Genomic DNA, 13,195 nt, shown 5'->3' on the forward strand with positions numbered 1-13,195 from the left:
ATGAAATGCACGATATACAAGTTGCTTTATACCTGACCTCTCCTCTGCCGGTGCTAGTAAAATAGTAAGGTTTGTTTACAGGTTCTCTATCTTCCTCATGGTGGGCAATTATTTTCAAGGCTGGCTGAGAGACTAGTAATTAGGAGTAACACCTTAGGTTAGTATAACAACAAGGGGCTAAAATCCTTGCTAAGTTTTCGCTTCACACCAAGAAATTGTCAAGCATATAAATAAAAAAGGGTTCCTCAACTGGGAGTGTTCCTCTTCTTTTAACAGCGGCGCCTTTTGCAAGAAATTATCTGGGGAAACAGTTTCTGGATATACTGCGATTTACAAGCACTGATGGAACAGCATACCTGATATTATTGTGATGAAACCAGAAGACCCAATGCGAGTTGTTCCTTCCTTGCCTATCTAAATGCTCTTTCCCCAACTTCGGGTTAGCTTTTGTAGTGGCTGCCTGAAAATATCCCGAGAAAAGGGCGTGGGTCTGGTGACTTACGAGACAGCTAGAAAGAAGTCTGAATCTCCGAGTAAGGAGAGTGAGTGCATGATTCATCTGTGGCATTATGCTTGAATGAGGTGTGATGAATTGACTCTGGAACATCTCCATAATTAATCTCGCTAATTGAGTATTGTATCTCCCCTTGCCAAGATCCCCATAAACCACGGAGTAAATCTCTTTCAGCTGAAAGATCGGATCTACGATCTGCAACCCCTGCATGAACTACACACTAAATTATTCTTCTCCTTCGGCAAAAGAGGACGCGATCGATAAAGAAAAGCAAATATGCAATACCATCCACACTCCATCTGTCAATCTATTGGCTACAAGTATGAGGAAGACAATGAATGTTCCACTGACCCGTGCTCCAATCACTTCCGAATACTGCAAACAGCCCCCTGGATCGGCACTGAACTATATGCGATGGCAGCCAGAGATCACCTGTATACTATAGAAAAATCTCCTCCTTATTACTCCCTACTTATGACAAGATCTACAGACAGTCGGGTATATAATGAGTTCTGAAATATCCATTCAGACTATCTGCATCTTCATCTCCTTGACCACAATTGAAGATGAGATTCACCGACTGTCTCGTGTCTGTGGCCTGCCTGGCTAGCACTGCGTCGGCATTTGGCCACCATGCACACAGACATGGTCTTCTCCAGCTCCCCAGGGCATTCTCGCGAGAAGGAATCTGGCTATATCCTGCTCTTCACCCGGACCATGATCCAGATGACCTCCAGCATCTAGACCCTCAACTTTCGAAAGAATTGTACTATTCTCAGGAGGGACACAGACGTGAGTAAACCATAAAGATAATAATGAATCTGCTTGGTTTTATCTGATAAAATCAACACCTACAGCTGCCTTGCATGGTGCAAAACACGCGCAGTTGCAGTCGACATTTTCCAGTCCAACAGTGGTATTGGAGCATTCGAGTCATATCAAGGATGTCGTTTGTGATGGTCAAGAAAATACCATGCAAGTCTGCTTCAAGACCCCCGAGGCATTGCAACGTGCGCAGAGATCATGGAAGGATGAGATCCAGTCCGGTACATTCAACCTAGTTACCTATCACATGGGATGTGGAGATCAGACTGGAGATCATCGCTCCTTCTTCCGGGCATCTAACCCGACTGTTGACAATGACGAGTGTGTGAGTGTGTCAGTTGAGCCTCTTGATGAAAGGCAGGCTATACATGCTGGTGATCTATCCTGGGGCACCTATTTGCATCCAGGGCATCAAAAGCGAGAACCGATCAAAGGGCATATCAAGACCACAGAGCCTGAGCAACCAACCCAGGGAACCGTCGATATCACAAAAGATCCCAATGCAGTCCAGTCTTACTTCAACGTCCCTATTGACACCGACATACCAGACAGGGAGACCGAGCCCGTGGATTTCATGGACAATGACTATTCTAAAGAACTAGCCAAACGAGGCGGTCTGTTCTCCTGGATTGTAGAAGGCCTTAAATCGGTCGTCGGCGTAAGTGTGTTCATATATCTTTATACCCCTCTCCATGCAGGATCTCACCAGATGATATGTCTCCACAGATTGTTCAATTTGCTACCAAGGCTGCCATCACTATTGTTGGTGCAAGGGTCAAGATAATGATTGAACGTGCACTCGTGACGGCCGACCTCATCATGGTTCCCTTTGGGCGTCCTTTTGATAGAGCCTACCACGCCGATATTCCTTTTGACTGGCATACCGCAACCAACCTCGGAATCGGATCAGATCCTGCCAGCATGCTGGGAGGAACACAGAATGGATTTGTGATTGCGCAACAAGGAGCTGCATTTAACCTCCAATGTGTAGATTGCGGCGCTCGAGGGAACTTTACCTTTGATGGGAGACTGGCCTTTAATATTGCAGATGGCCTCACTGCAGCCGAGATCGCACTTACTAACCATGAACCCCTAGCCATCGATGCTGTCCTTCGCCTGAACCTGAATGGAAGATTACTGAAAGACAAAGGTAGTAAGTTTAAAACTGCGGTCTCAAAAGAGTTGTTTAACATTGGGCTTCCCGGTCTCTGGATTCCCAAAGTCGTTGCTATTGGACCTATGGTTACCCTTAATACCGGCGTCAATCTCTATGTTGATGGTCATATGGAGATCGTAACCGGCGCCAAATTCAAACTTGATGCAGGCCATGTGGAGTTGAATGCAACTAAAGGGGGTCAAACTACAGCATCTGGCTTCAACCCGTCTGCTCAATGGGTGGTAGCGGCCTCCCCGGGAGAGAAAGAAGCTGATGGCGGCGTTAAAGGAAACACTGTGGCAACTTTGGATTCGAACATGCCTCTTGGTCTTGAATTCGGGATCAATGTCCTAAGCGGGTTCAAGGAGACAGTGGGTGTGTTCTTCGATCCTTCAATCTATTTCACTGCAGGAATTTCCGTCAACGAAGGGCATAAGTGTGATAGAGGCATAGAGATGCGAGCAGGAGCCAAGGGCCGAAGCTACTCATCAGCCCTGGGGATTTGGGAGTATCAGTTCGCCGAGTGGAAACTGTTAGAAAAGGGCCTAGGCTGTCTGAGGTAAGGCCCTTCGTTTCTTTTCTATTTTTTTTTTCTTTTTTTCTCCGTGGCCTGTTCACAGCATATCTAATCGACCTCATTCTAGATGGAACCATGGGTTCGAGTTCAAAGCCGATGATGTGGAGCCAGAGATTAGGTTGAACGAAGAGGTGTCCAAGACGCTGGGTGGTGATCTCCCTTCTGATAAGAATGCGACTTTGAACAAGCCGGATGACGTCCTGAAGAAGAGCGCTGAAGCCAGTAAACATGAATATAATGCCGACAAACAGAAAGAGGGACAAGGCAAAGCTCCATTACCCCCGACGCAAGGATTCCGAATGATTCAGGATGCCAATCTAACAACAACTTTGGTGACCGGCACTGATGGAAATATTTATTTGGTCAACAATTCGGCTGAGTATGATATAAGCGCACCGTGGGGTGCTCTGGACATATCCAAGAACATCTTCAGTTATGATGTCTTTGGTCGCCTGATCCATTACAATTACACTCAAGCTAAGGACCTTGGTCTGTTCACGGTGGGTGTCGCTCATGGTGAAGCAATGCCCAAGGAGCACCGGCAATTGTAAGTCCCCATCAACCTGGATCGGCTTGAAATCAACAATTTGGGTATTGATATTTTATCAAACAGGTCTTTGGGTTTGGCAGATGGCGGAAAGGACGAATCCTACCTACTCAGCTATAACCTCAGTCCAGAGGAACAGTTATCATTCGCAAATCTCGGGCAATCAGCCAAGTTCTATTTCCCAACGGTATGCCAGGTTGAAAATGGACTACGATTGTTTGCATCTAAATTCATGGTGACGGAAGATGGAAAAGCATTATTCCAACATGGAACTGTGCTCGATTTTTGGGCTGATGTGACAGAGTTATACCAAGCGGACTTGGAAGCGTTGGGGCTCGGGATCAAGCCAACCCAGTGCCGGACAGTGAGATTGGTTTCCAACTTCAAAAAGTCAGTCGATGCAGGTTGAGATGGGGAGGGGGCGCATTCATTCCACCAATTGCCCCAAGAGATATTACCTTGATCTGTATATAGTTAGTTACAATATAGTCCCTTTTAATCAACTTCATCAGTTGCCATACTGAAATAGCCGAAGACATCATTTTTCTAGCATTGTTTTATATTTATTGCAGTGGCATGAGATTCTAAATGCTGATGATCGCGGTTCCTTTTATAGATTACAGTGACTACTACTACGATGCAAAAGCATTTAAGCTCCTACTACTACTGAGTGACTCTTTGATAAACTGCTAATCGGTATCTTATTCGTACGGGGAACTGCCTCGTGTCAACTAGTACTAGTAGTAGGGACATGCATGGGCTCCAGTGAGGTTGAACAAGAAGGAACAAGACTCCACACGCCATCCCCGGATCCAGAAGCAAGACAGAGTTGAGAAAAAAAGAGAGAGATTGAAGAGTGGAGTAGAAAACTGTCTGGCAGCAAAAGGGGGGGGTGGAGCAAATTAATTTCGGAGTCGAGATGGAGGATGGGTGATTAGCAAGTTCATAAGATAAAAACGTGAAAAGAAACGTATACTCTTCTTCCTTCGCATCAGCCATAAGGGTCATTGCTGTATAACACTTCATCCACGTACATGGGAATAACTAGCTCAGAGAAACGTGAAGACACAAACTAGGAAATTTGGGGGAAAAGAACAAACTTTTCGACATGCTTGACGGAAGAAACAAGGGACTAGACCTGAATCCTAGATCTAGACGGAGGCGGCAACCCGTAGGAAGAGAAAGGAGAAAGCGAAAGAAGTTGAGGACGACTCTGAACAACATCAAAACAAACGGGACATCGACGTAACCAAAATCCACCAGGCCATCTCCACAAGTGTTGTGCAGCTAATCAGGCGACCCGACAAACAGCCAGAAACATATATCACTTGATGGCACGCACTTCTGGGATCATGGCGCAAGGTTTTCGGTCAAGCGATGACGAGCTTGGGGGGTATCCATTGATCTATGCAAACGTGCGGCCGCCACGGCGGTTGTTGCGCTGCTTCGAGCTCACGGTGCTCCAGCCCTCGTCGTCGGCTCCAGCCTCGGCAGGCCCGGCCCTCCAGCTACCGTTAGTCTTGCTGGGGGCAGCGTCGGTCGAGGCTTCGGCACTCTTAGCGGCCTCCTCCTTCTGGTCCTGATCGGCAGTCATACCGCTCTCGTCCTCACCGGCCCGCCGGAGGATCTCGAAGTTCGTGCCGCCCTGGGGGTGCTCGGCGGTGTCGCGGCCGTTGGGGTCAGCCGTCGTAGCAGACTTCTCAGTCTTGGGCTGCTCCTTGGCAGGACGCTGCTTCTCGGTCTTCTCAGACTTTTCGGGCTTCTCGGCCTTGGCCTTCTCCTCCACTTCCTTCTTTTGGCGGATGGCAATCTGGCGACGTTCTTCAACCTCCTTCTCACGAGCGGCAGTGTCAATCGGACGAGCACCACCGAATGGGCTGGCCTTGGACTCGGTGCTGGCGGAGGGGCTGGGGGTGGCCTCAGTCACAGTCCGTTTTTGGAGGTTCAAGCGAGGACGAGTAGCGGGGGCGGCAGGAGCGGCAGCAGGAGAGGGAGGGTTGCTGGCCTCCTTGGGGGCCTGATCGGGGCGCATCTTGGATCTCCATGCGTTATCGAGTTCAGCCGCGGTGGGGGTGCGTTCTTGGAATTCGCGTCTCGGGGGGCGGGAGCCATCCTGGGAGCGTCCCTCACCCCAGGCGGGGGAGCTTCTTCTGAAACCAGGCGCTTCGTTGCTGCGGGGACGGCCACCTTCCCGGACAGGTGCAGGAGGAGGAGACAGAGGGCCCTTGCGTTCCCAATTGCTGAAGTCACGGAACTTTCCATCGCTCTCAAAGTTGCTGCGGCGGCCGCTGGCCCGTTCGCTGCCGGCATCAGACACGTTGTCGAGGTTGCGTCCGAAAGAAGAACGATCAGGCACACGGCGCTGAGGGGCATCTGGCAGAGGACCTTTGCGGGTCCAGTCAAACTCCTTGACATCACGCTCCTTGGCTATAGGTTACCGTTAGCTGGCGCAGATTAGCATACCTGAGCAGGGGCACCTACGAGGTTCGGCAATGCTGGTGCGGATGGCACGTCCCTGGAGGGTAGCACCGGAAAGATCAAGAGCCTTCTTCAGACCATCAACAGTCTCGAATTCGACATATCCGAAGCCCTTGGGGGCCTTGGTCAACTTGTCCTCCACGATACGGACGTTGGTGACACCACAGTCGGCAAAGAGGTCGGAGATATCGGCGGCAGTCGCATCGAAAGACAGGTTTCCAACATGGGCAGTGTAGGGGGGCTGGGTCGGAAGAGGAAGGGGCTCTCTCACGGCGTAGCCACCACGCTCACGGTCTTGTTCTCCCATCAGCATCAGACACATATCTCGAAGCAAAAATTCAGCATAAACACAGGGGCGAGTTTCGTACCACCAAAGCTGCTTCCGAAGCCAGAAGAAGGCGCAGCAGAACGACCGAAGCTGGACGGGGCGGGAGCTGATGTATGTTTAGCATTATCCGGGTGGAAGGGAAAAAAATATCATGTACAACGTACCGGCTATAAAGGCATCAGTATTAGCAGAAAGCGATAGATTGAAGGCAAGGAATCGGTTGCTTACCAGGCAAAGGCATGTCCTCCATCTCATCAGCCCAAGAACCGAAGTCTGTTTCCTATCAGCCACCGTTCATCCCCGCGACGATATGGGTGCACAGGGACCTACTCTCATCGGCCAAGAAGTTGCCCAGAGACATCTTCTGGGCTTTCTGCTTAGAGGGCGCTGCACGTAGATAAAGCCATTAGTATTCAGAACAAGTTTAGAGGATGCCAAATTGGCGTGCATTGGGACAGTGCGCCGGACGAGGAGGGGTTGCAACGTACCCATGATTGCGGTTGTTCAGGAAGTGGGAAACGCGCCAAGGGAGATTCCTGTGCGCGTCTCAGAAAAAAGGTTCTGTTAAAGGATTTAAAGGGGGGGCTTCCGACGGGGAAGTAATCACGAGAGTGATAGTGGACGTCCAAAGTGATGGGGGGGGATGCAGGAGAGCTCCGCAGTGAAGGACAGAGGGGGAAAGTAGGTTAATCCGTGAGGATAAATTTTAGTGATGACGCTAGAAAAGTCAGCCTCAAAAAAGTGTTGGTGCGGCTTTGGGTCGGCCGCCTCGACCCAACCCGAGGGCTTTTTTCCACCTTTTTTCCCTCGCCTTTTTGCGGAGAAAGTGTGTCTCTGTCCTTCCGCCCCTCTTTCTCCTCTCCACTCGGTGTCTTTTTTCGGTCGGATTCCCATGAGATAAACAGGTAGATGGTGCCTGTGGACTTTTGAATGGACTTCTTTCTGGTCCCTCCTGTTACTATTGTTATGGTGATGAATAATGTTCATCGGCTCTCCGCCTGAATAGGCCCCATTTCGGATATCGGCCAGGCATTCCTTTTTTCATTGTCTGCGCGGTTGGTTCCTTTCCAGGAACGGCACCTAGTTAACCGACACGCAGACATCACCCGCAGATTCACACCTTCACTCCTTCTTCACTCCTGATTCTCTCCGTTTGCTTAATTTTTCACTGACTTCAACATGCACGCTGTCCTTTTCCTATCTGTGATTGTTTACTCGGCAGTTCTCCAACCAGACTCACAAATTCATAGCAAAAGGCATTGCTACTAATGGAGCTAGATACCTTTCACCTCCGAAGCGACCCCCACGCCTCTTAAAAACAAATCCCCACGTCAGGTGGCGACAAGGAAACTGGAAAGACAGAGACAGCTTGGATGCACAGTACACTCCATAGAAGTGTTATTCTGAACCTCTGGGTGTGTCGATGATTGCATCCTGGAAAGTCGTGCAAATTCATCGCCGAATTGAAACATATGAGCAGTGTCAACCATTGGAATCGTCCTGTCCCCGGCTTTGACGTGAAGTGAATTCTCGTTTATTTCAGAGATAGCTTATTTGGCAGCATCCTACACTTGCTGGAGACACCTCAATCAGAACGGCACGCTTCTATTCCAGGGTCCTGCCCAATTATAAGTTCATTCAGCCCTTGCAAGTCACTGGGTCGTGACAGTTTGAAGCTACCGGCATCGGCTAAATATTATGGGCATAGACATACCAGTCATATGCTTGTGATTTGTGCACCCAGTATACCGCGAGGATAACGTGGAGGTGACCAACGCCTGCAGTGGGCAAGCGACGCAGGACATGGGTAGCAGCTATTTGCGCAATGGTTTCATGCCATTCTTGAGGTTAAAGGCATATCTTGCTCTCCACCAGCGCGGTTGATGCGCGTCTTTGGCATCTTCACGCTGCACATGGACGGTAATGTAGGTTCCAACCGTAGACTAGACACAAGTACCCCAAGGAATATGTCACACCCACTCCTGGATAGTGAAACCGATTCCAGAATTATCCAGAGAGGTGACATTACTTGCTTACCTCTGCTTAAAGGACTTCGTATGGTGACTCCTCTAAGAACCTCATGAAGCCTGCATAGTCCAACCAGCCAATCTTCAATTCGTTGTAAATGCAGAGGTCAATGCACAGTCCCCGCTATACCTCAGAGGGACTGCAAGGGCCTCTTCACATCTTTGAACCGGTCAAGACGCCCAACTGCTTGTACAACCTGAGCGACCCGCACTCCACTCCCCATGCGTCCCGCAGCGGGGAGTCAAAGATCTGCGGGCCGTTAAATACCCTGTCTCTAGATATGCATCCATGGCAGAAGTAGATCTCATGCATTATCGATCTACTAGGAAAAGTGAATGCTAGTGCTAGTGGAATGGGTAATGCTGCTGCAATAGGACTACCAGTATTATCGTGATAGCATACTACTTACTTAGTATATTAGTATTGTGAAAGATTCAATCATGGGCATGTCCCAAAGATAATCATAATATCGAATATGGTGACTTGCACCAGGTAATCGTGAAAAGAACCTAGTAGATGACTATAGTAAGATCAAGGACACCGAAGTCATATACATTGTTCTAGATTGAATGAGTGTACATCACAGGGAATATGATAGAATGGTCAAAATTTGTAGTTTTTCCCTTTACTCGGCGGACCCGCTTTGATGTCGGGAAGCTCAAGGCACCGACCCGCTGCCGTCAGGCACACAAACACACCACCGTCGTTGACATCATCTATAGTCGTCGGGTTTTGCCGGAGTTTGGAACCTGATGTTGCTCGGTCTTTGGAACTGCACTCTGTATATTATTGCAATCCTCCTCTCTGGCATACACCCTATCGGGTTTCCAGAATCCGGAGTCTATAATCTATCGACTGATACCGTTCATCATTAGTTTGCTCCTCTGAGGCAACTGCTTCACCCCTGGGTCCACCGTGATCTTTCGCCTTATGCAAGGAGTACACTACCGGTTCCTCGACCTATTTAGGTCGTGAACCCCCAATGTACTTTCAGCGTGCTGCTCATCCACTCTTGTCTGCTTCGTTTGAACTCTGACAAAGGTGTGGTGCTTCGATTACAAAATGACACTAATCCAGCGCACAATCCCTAGGGCGATTAAAGTTGCTGGAGTGACTGGCTTTGCAGGCCTGGGCATGTACTGTGCAAAGCAATATTCAACAGCGTTCGCGGAATCAAATGAGCCAAAGACGGTCTTCTCTGGGCTGGGATTCACCACTTTGCGCTTGCAGAGCATCACAACCGTCAATCACAACACGAAGCGACTAGTCTTCGAGTACCCTGACGAAACCGCCAGCAGCGGCCTGACATTGACTTGTAACATTGCCCCTTGAAGCATGCTCTCTATCATCAGGTCACGCTACTAACATTCAACAGCGGCACTACTAGCAATCACCCATCCCGAAGGGAGCTGGCTTCCTACAATTCGACCATATACTCCTATAAGTGACTTGGGTGAGCTCATACCGTGTGCCCAATTCCACATACCTTGAACACACAGATATGGCCCATCTACCAGCGAGGTGGAGACATACTTGTGGCTGAGGTTAAGCCTGTCTCGGACCATATATATTTGCTAAGCAAAAATCAAATCCACAGAAGAACCAGGCCGTCTTGAACTCATGATCAAGAAATACCCAGACGGAAAGGCCAGCGGTTACTTACACTCCCTGAGACCAGGAGATTCACTTAGGTTTGCAGCTGCACTGAAAGGATATCAGTGGAAGCCGAATGAGCTCTCTCACGCCTATCTTGTGGCTGGTGGGGCTGGAATCACGCCTATCTATCAGCTTATCAAAAACGTCCTGAAGAATCCTCACGATAAAACGAAGCTGACTCTTATCTTTGGAGTCAACTCTGAGGAAGATTTACTGCTGAAGGAGGAACTCGATCGCTATGCCACGGAATACCCTGACCGCTTCAACTACATTTACACTGTTAGCCGCCCAAAAGGAAACTCCCATTATAGGACAGGTTACATCGATGAGGAGCTTCTAAAGAGTGAATTCAAGGGGTCAATGCAGAATACAAAGGTATTCGTTTGCGGTCCTCCGGCGATGGAAGATTCCTTGGTTGGAACAAAACGATCGCCTGAAGGGATATTGAGTCGATTGGGTTTCTCGAAGGATCAAATTCATAAATTTTAGAGGTAGTTCTAACTACTAATCGGGCTTTAGTTATCGTGGCTGTTAATACAAATATATAAGTTTACTAGGAGACTTCTATTTCATGATATTGTCTAGACCCAATAAATAGCAAGCAACCCAGTTTATAGTTCAGACCAGCGACTCACTTTAGTCCGTGTGAAGATTATAGACATGCAACTCACAAAATTCTCTGCAAATGATTCCATAGAGTATAATTTCAGCAATGTTTCAACTACAACTAACCCGATCGTATAACGCATAGCGTCACCGAAAATATAGTATCAGTATCAGTATCTCTGGTACACACCCCTGCTTGGCATTGGGGAGGAGAGGGATTAGATAAGCATCCCGAGCCTGCGCGGATCACGTGCACGCTTGTGGATTTGCATGAGAGAAGATGCTGATTGAAAGTGTGAGCCATAATGTTCCTCTGACCTGAAGTCGCAGACTACAGTGCCAGTAACCGCAAAGATGAGCGGACAGAACAAATCCTTATATCCGGAATCTAATGTCTTGACCTCCTCTTTGAAGGTGGGCGCCGTGAGTGGTTAGTTACGAATCCCATTCCGGTGACTGGTCGGCCGGCTTTGTATGGCCTCAACTCAGGAAACATATGCCTGAGACTCATTGCCGCAGTCCTACTTACCCATTTCTTCTAACAGGATCTGCTGGTCTGGTATACGGGGGAATATCAGGAGTAATCCGGTCTCCTCACCCGGTCATTCATTCAATCTCTTGCGGCATCCACTGGTTTGCGTGTGGAGCCTCCTTTTGGTGTGAGTTTTCCTCTTCTCTATCCCTTATAGATATGGAAATGATACCAAGCTTGCTATTGCTACAGGGTTGCGGAGCAACATTTTGAAGCTTCACTATGAAGACAAGGCTACCCCTAAGCAACGGGCTTATGTCAGCGCCCTCTCTGGAGGAGTGGCCGGAGGGGCTGTTACGAGGTTAATGGGTGAGTTTGCTAGCATGCTTCTTTTTCCCATTTGAGAGAGAGAGAGAGAGAGAAAGGGACAGAGGTGGTGGTTGGTTTACTGATGGTCGGAGCTAGGCGGGCGACTTGTCCCTGGGCTAGTTGTTTTTTCGCTACTAGGCTATGTCGGGCAAAGGTCTTATAATGCGATCGACACCTGGCAAATGGAGAACGCGAATACGACCTCCAAGCCGTTTCTGCAGCGGATGGCCGACTCCAAATGGATCCCGCTGAAGTCACTGTCGGATGACGAATACAGGGGTATCCTGAACGAGAAACTGTTGAGTATCGAGGCTGAAATTGCACTCATTGACGACAAGATCGGGGAACTGGAAAAGCTAAAGACTAGTGGATTCGAATCGGGACATTCGGATCCTGCAGCTAAGTAGTCGGTTTCTAGACGGCCACTAGCAACTTGGCTATAAGTGAGAGAAAAGAAACGATACAGCCATTCTGGAATGGTCGGGGGCCGATCTTACATGTCCGATCTATCTATGGAGTATGTTCAGGAGAGGATTGAGTGATCGGGATGAACGTAGATCGTTCACTTGCACTTCAGAATAGAGATCCTGGCATTATTGTGTGTTGCACTTGCACGCGGCGTTGCAAGGATGTTATTCTCACACAGGAAGGGGTTTTATTGAAGATGCGACTTTGTCTTTCGACCACAACACGATGGTCGGATCTGTCGTATCTTTTGAAGTGGCTACAGATGCTGGTGCCACTTCCATGAGGCCCCAGAAGGAGTTTACCTTTGTCGTGTATCATATTGTTCCCAGACACATGTATCTTAATTTGAAACAAGACCCTGTATGAACATGAAGCAGGCCTAATTACATGGAACACTACGGAGTATTTGCGGTTGACAACTGTTTCTTTCTGCTCCACACGCCAAGAAGAATTCTGGATATTGTTGGGAAAGTTTCGTGAGGAATCCCCCAAACAAGCCATACTTGGTGAGAATGTTGCGCTGAATTTCCAAGAGGAAAGATGCCAAATTGCCGTGTTCGTAGATACCTGAGTCCAACCAAAACCGATCACGCTGCTAAGCTTTTGTGTGAGGGAGCGCCCCATCGAGCCAGGGGAAAGGGTAAAAACTGCACCCCGATCCAATGCAGCAGACCTTTTTGAGGCTCGGAAGGTGCGTCGAATTGCTTTGCTTTGCTTTGCTTTTACTTTTGCAGCGGGCAAACCCACATCTTTTTACCAGATAAGTAAATTGCTAAGCTGCAATGCCGAGCCAGCCGGACGGTCCGGCCAGAAAATAAACCCCCCGTTGGTCCATTTGCCTGCTTGAAAAAAAAAGTGGGCGGCTTTCCGCTTCCAGTCTTGACCGCGACGGGTTCGACCTTTCCGCCGCTGACAGGTTGCCGCTCCAGTGGTTTGGCATCTATGGCTCGCCCTCCCGATCGTCCTCACCTTTCATCATAACGCACCTGGGTTCATGGAGGTGGTGAAGGAAGAAGGAAAAGACAATTCTTGAACATCCAGGGGTCAAAGGAACAGAAAAGCATGACTGACTTACGGCTGTTTCGTTATTATCACGACGTTTCTTCCACCCCTCTGCAGCTCTTCCCTTAACGGAGACCTGTTCTCTTTCCCGGATCCGCCGAAGTACAAC

At 48.8% G+C, this 13,195-nt stretch overlaps 4 protein-coding genes across 4 annotated transcripts; 2 read left to right on the forward strand and 2 right to left on the reverse strand.

Moving 5' to 3' along the window:
* Positions 1-914: 914 nt before the first annotated feature.
* ASPBRDRAFT_357224 (uncharacterized protein) lies at positions 915-3,215 on the forward strand. The gene is made up of 3 exons (XM_067623377.1): positions 915-1,306; positions 1,372-1,997; positions 2,066-3,215. Exons 1-3 carry the CDS (start codon positions 1,081-1,083, stop codon positions 3,056-3,058), a joined length of 1,845 nt encoding a protein of 614 aa, XP_067474179.1. The 5' UTR covers positions 915-1,080; the 3' UTR covers positions 3,059-3,215.
* Positions 3,216-5,024: 1,809 nt separating this feature from the next.
* Positions 5,025-6,917, reverse strand: ASPBRDRAFT_59357 (translation initiation factor 4B; the record flags this gene model as incomplete). The annotated part of the gene is made up of 6 exons (XM_067628045.1): positions 5,025-6,046; positions 6,101-6,397; positions 6,466-6,531; positions 6,654-6,698; positions 6,756-6,812; positions 6,914-6,917. 6 exons carry the CDS (start codon positions 6,915-6,917, stop codon positions 5,025-5,027), a joined length of 1,491 nt encoding a protein of 496 aa, XP_067474180.1.
* Positions 6,918-9,515: 2,598 nt separating this feature from the next.
* On the forward strand, positions 9,516-11,963 carry ASPBRDRAFT_59358 (uncharacterized protein; the record flags this gene model as incomplete). Its single annotated transcript, XM_067628046.1, has 7 exons — positions 9,516-9,768; positions 9,829-9,906; positions 10,051-10,566; positions 10,629-10,633; positions 11,040-11,145; positions 11,440-11,556; positions 11,653-11,963. 7 exons carry the CDS (start codon positions 9,516-9,518, stop codon positions 11,961-11,963), a joined length of 1,386 nt encoding a protein of 461 aa, XP_067474181.1.
* A 43-nt stretch (positions 11,964-12,006) lies between these two features.
* Positions 12,007-13,028, reverse strand: ASPBRDRAFT_357382 (uncharacterized protein). Its single transcript, XM_067623378.1, has one exon. The coding sequence runs from the start codon at positions 12,646-12,648 to the stop codon at positions 12,130-12,132; it is 519 nt and encodes a 172-aa protein (XP_067474182.1). The 5' UTR covers positions 12,649-13,028; the 3' UTR covers positions 12,007-12,129.
* Between the last annotated feature and the right edge of the window lie 167 nt (positions 13,029-13,195).

This window comes from Aspergillus brasiliensis (assembly GCF_001889945.1).
Source record: "Aspergillus brasiliensis CBS 101740 unplaced genomic scaffold ASPBRscaffold_18, whole genome shotgun sequence".
NCBI lineage: Eukaryota > Fungi > Ascomycota > Eurotiomycetes > Eurotiales > Aspergillaceae > Aspergillus > Aspergillus brasiliensis.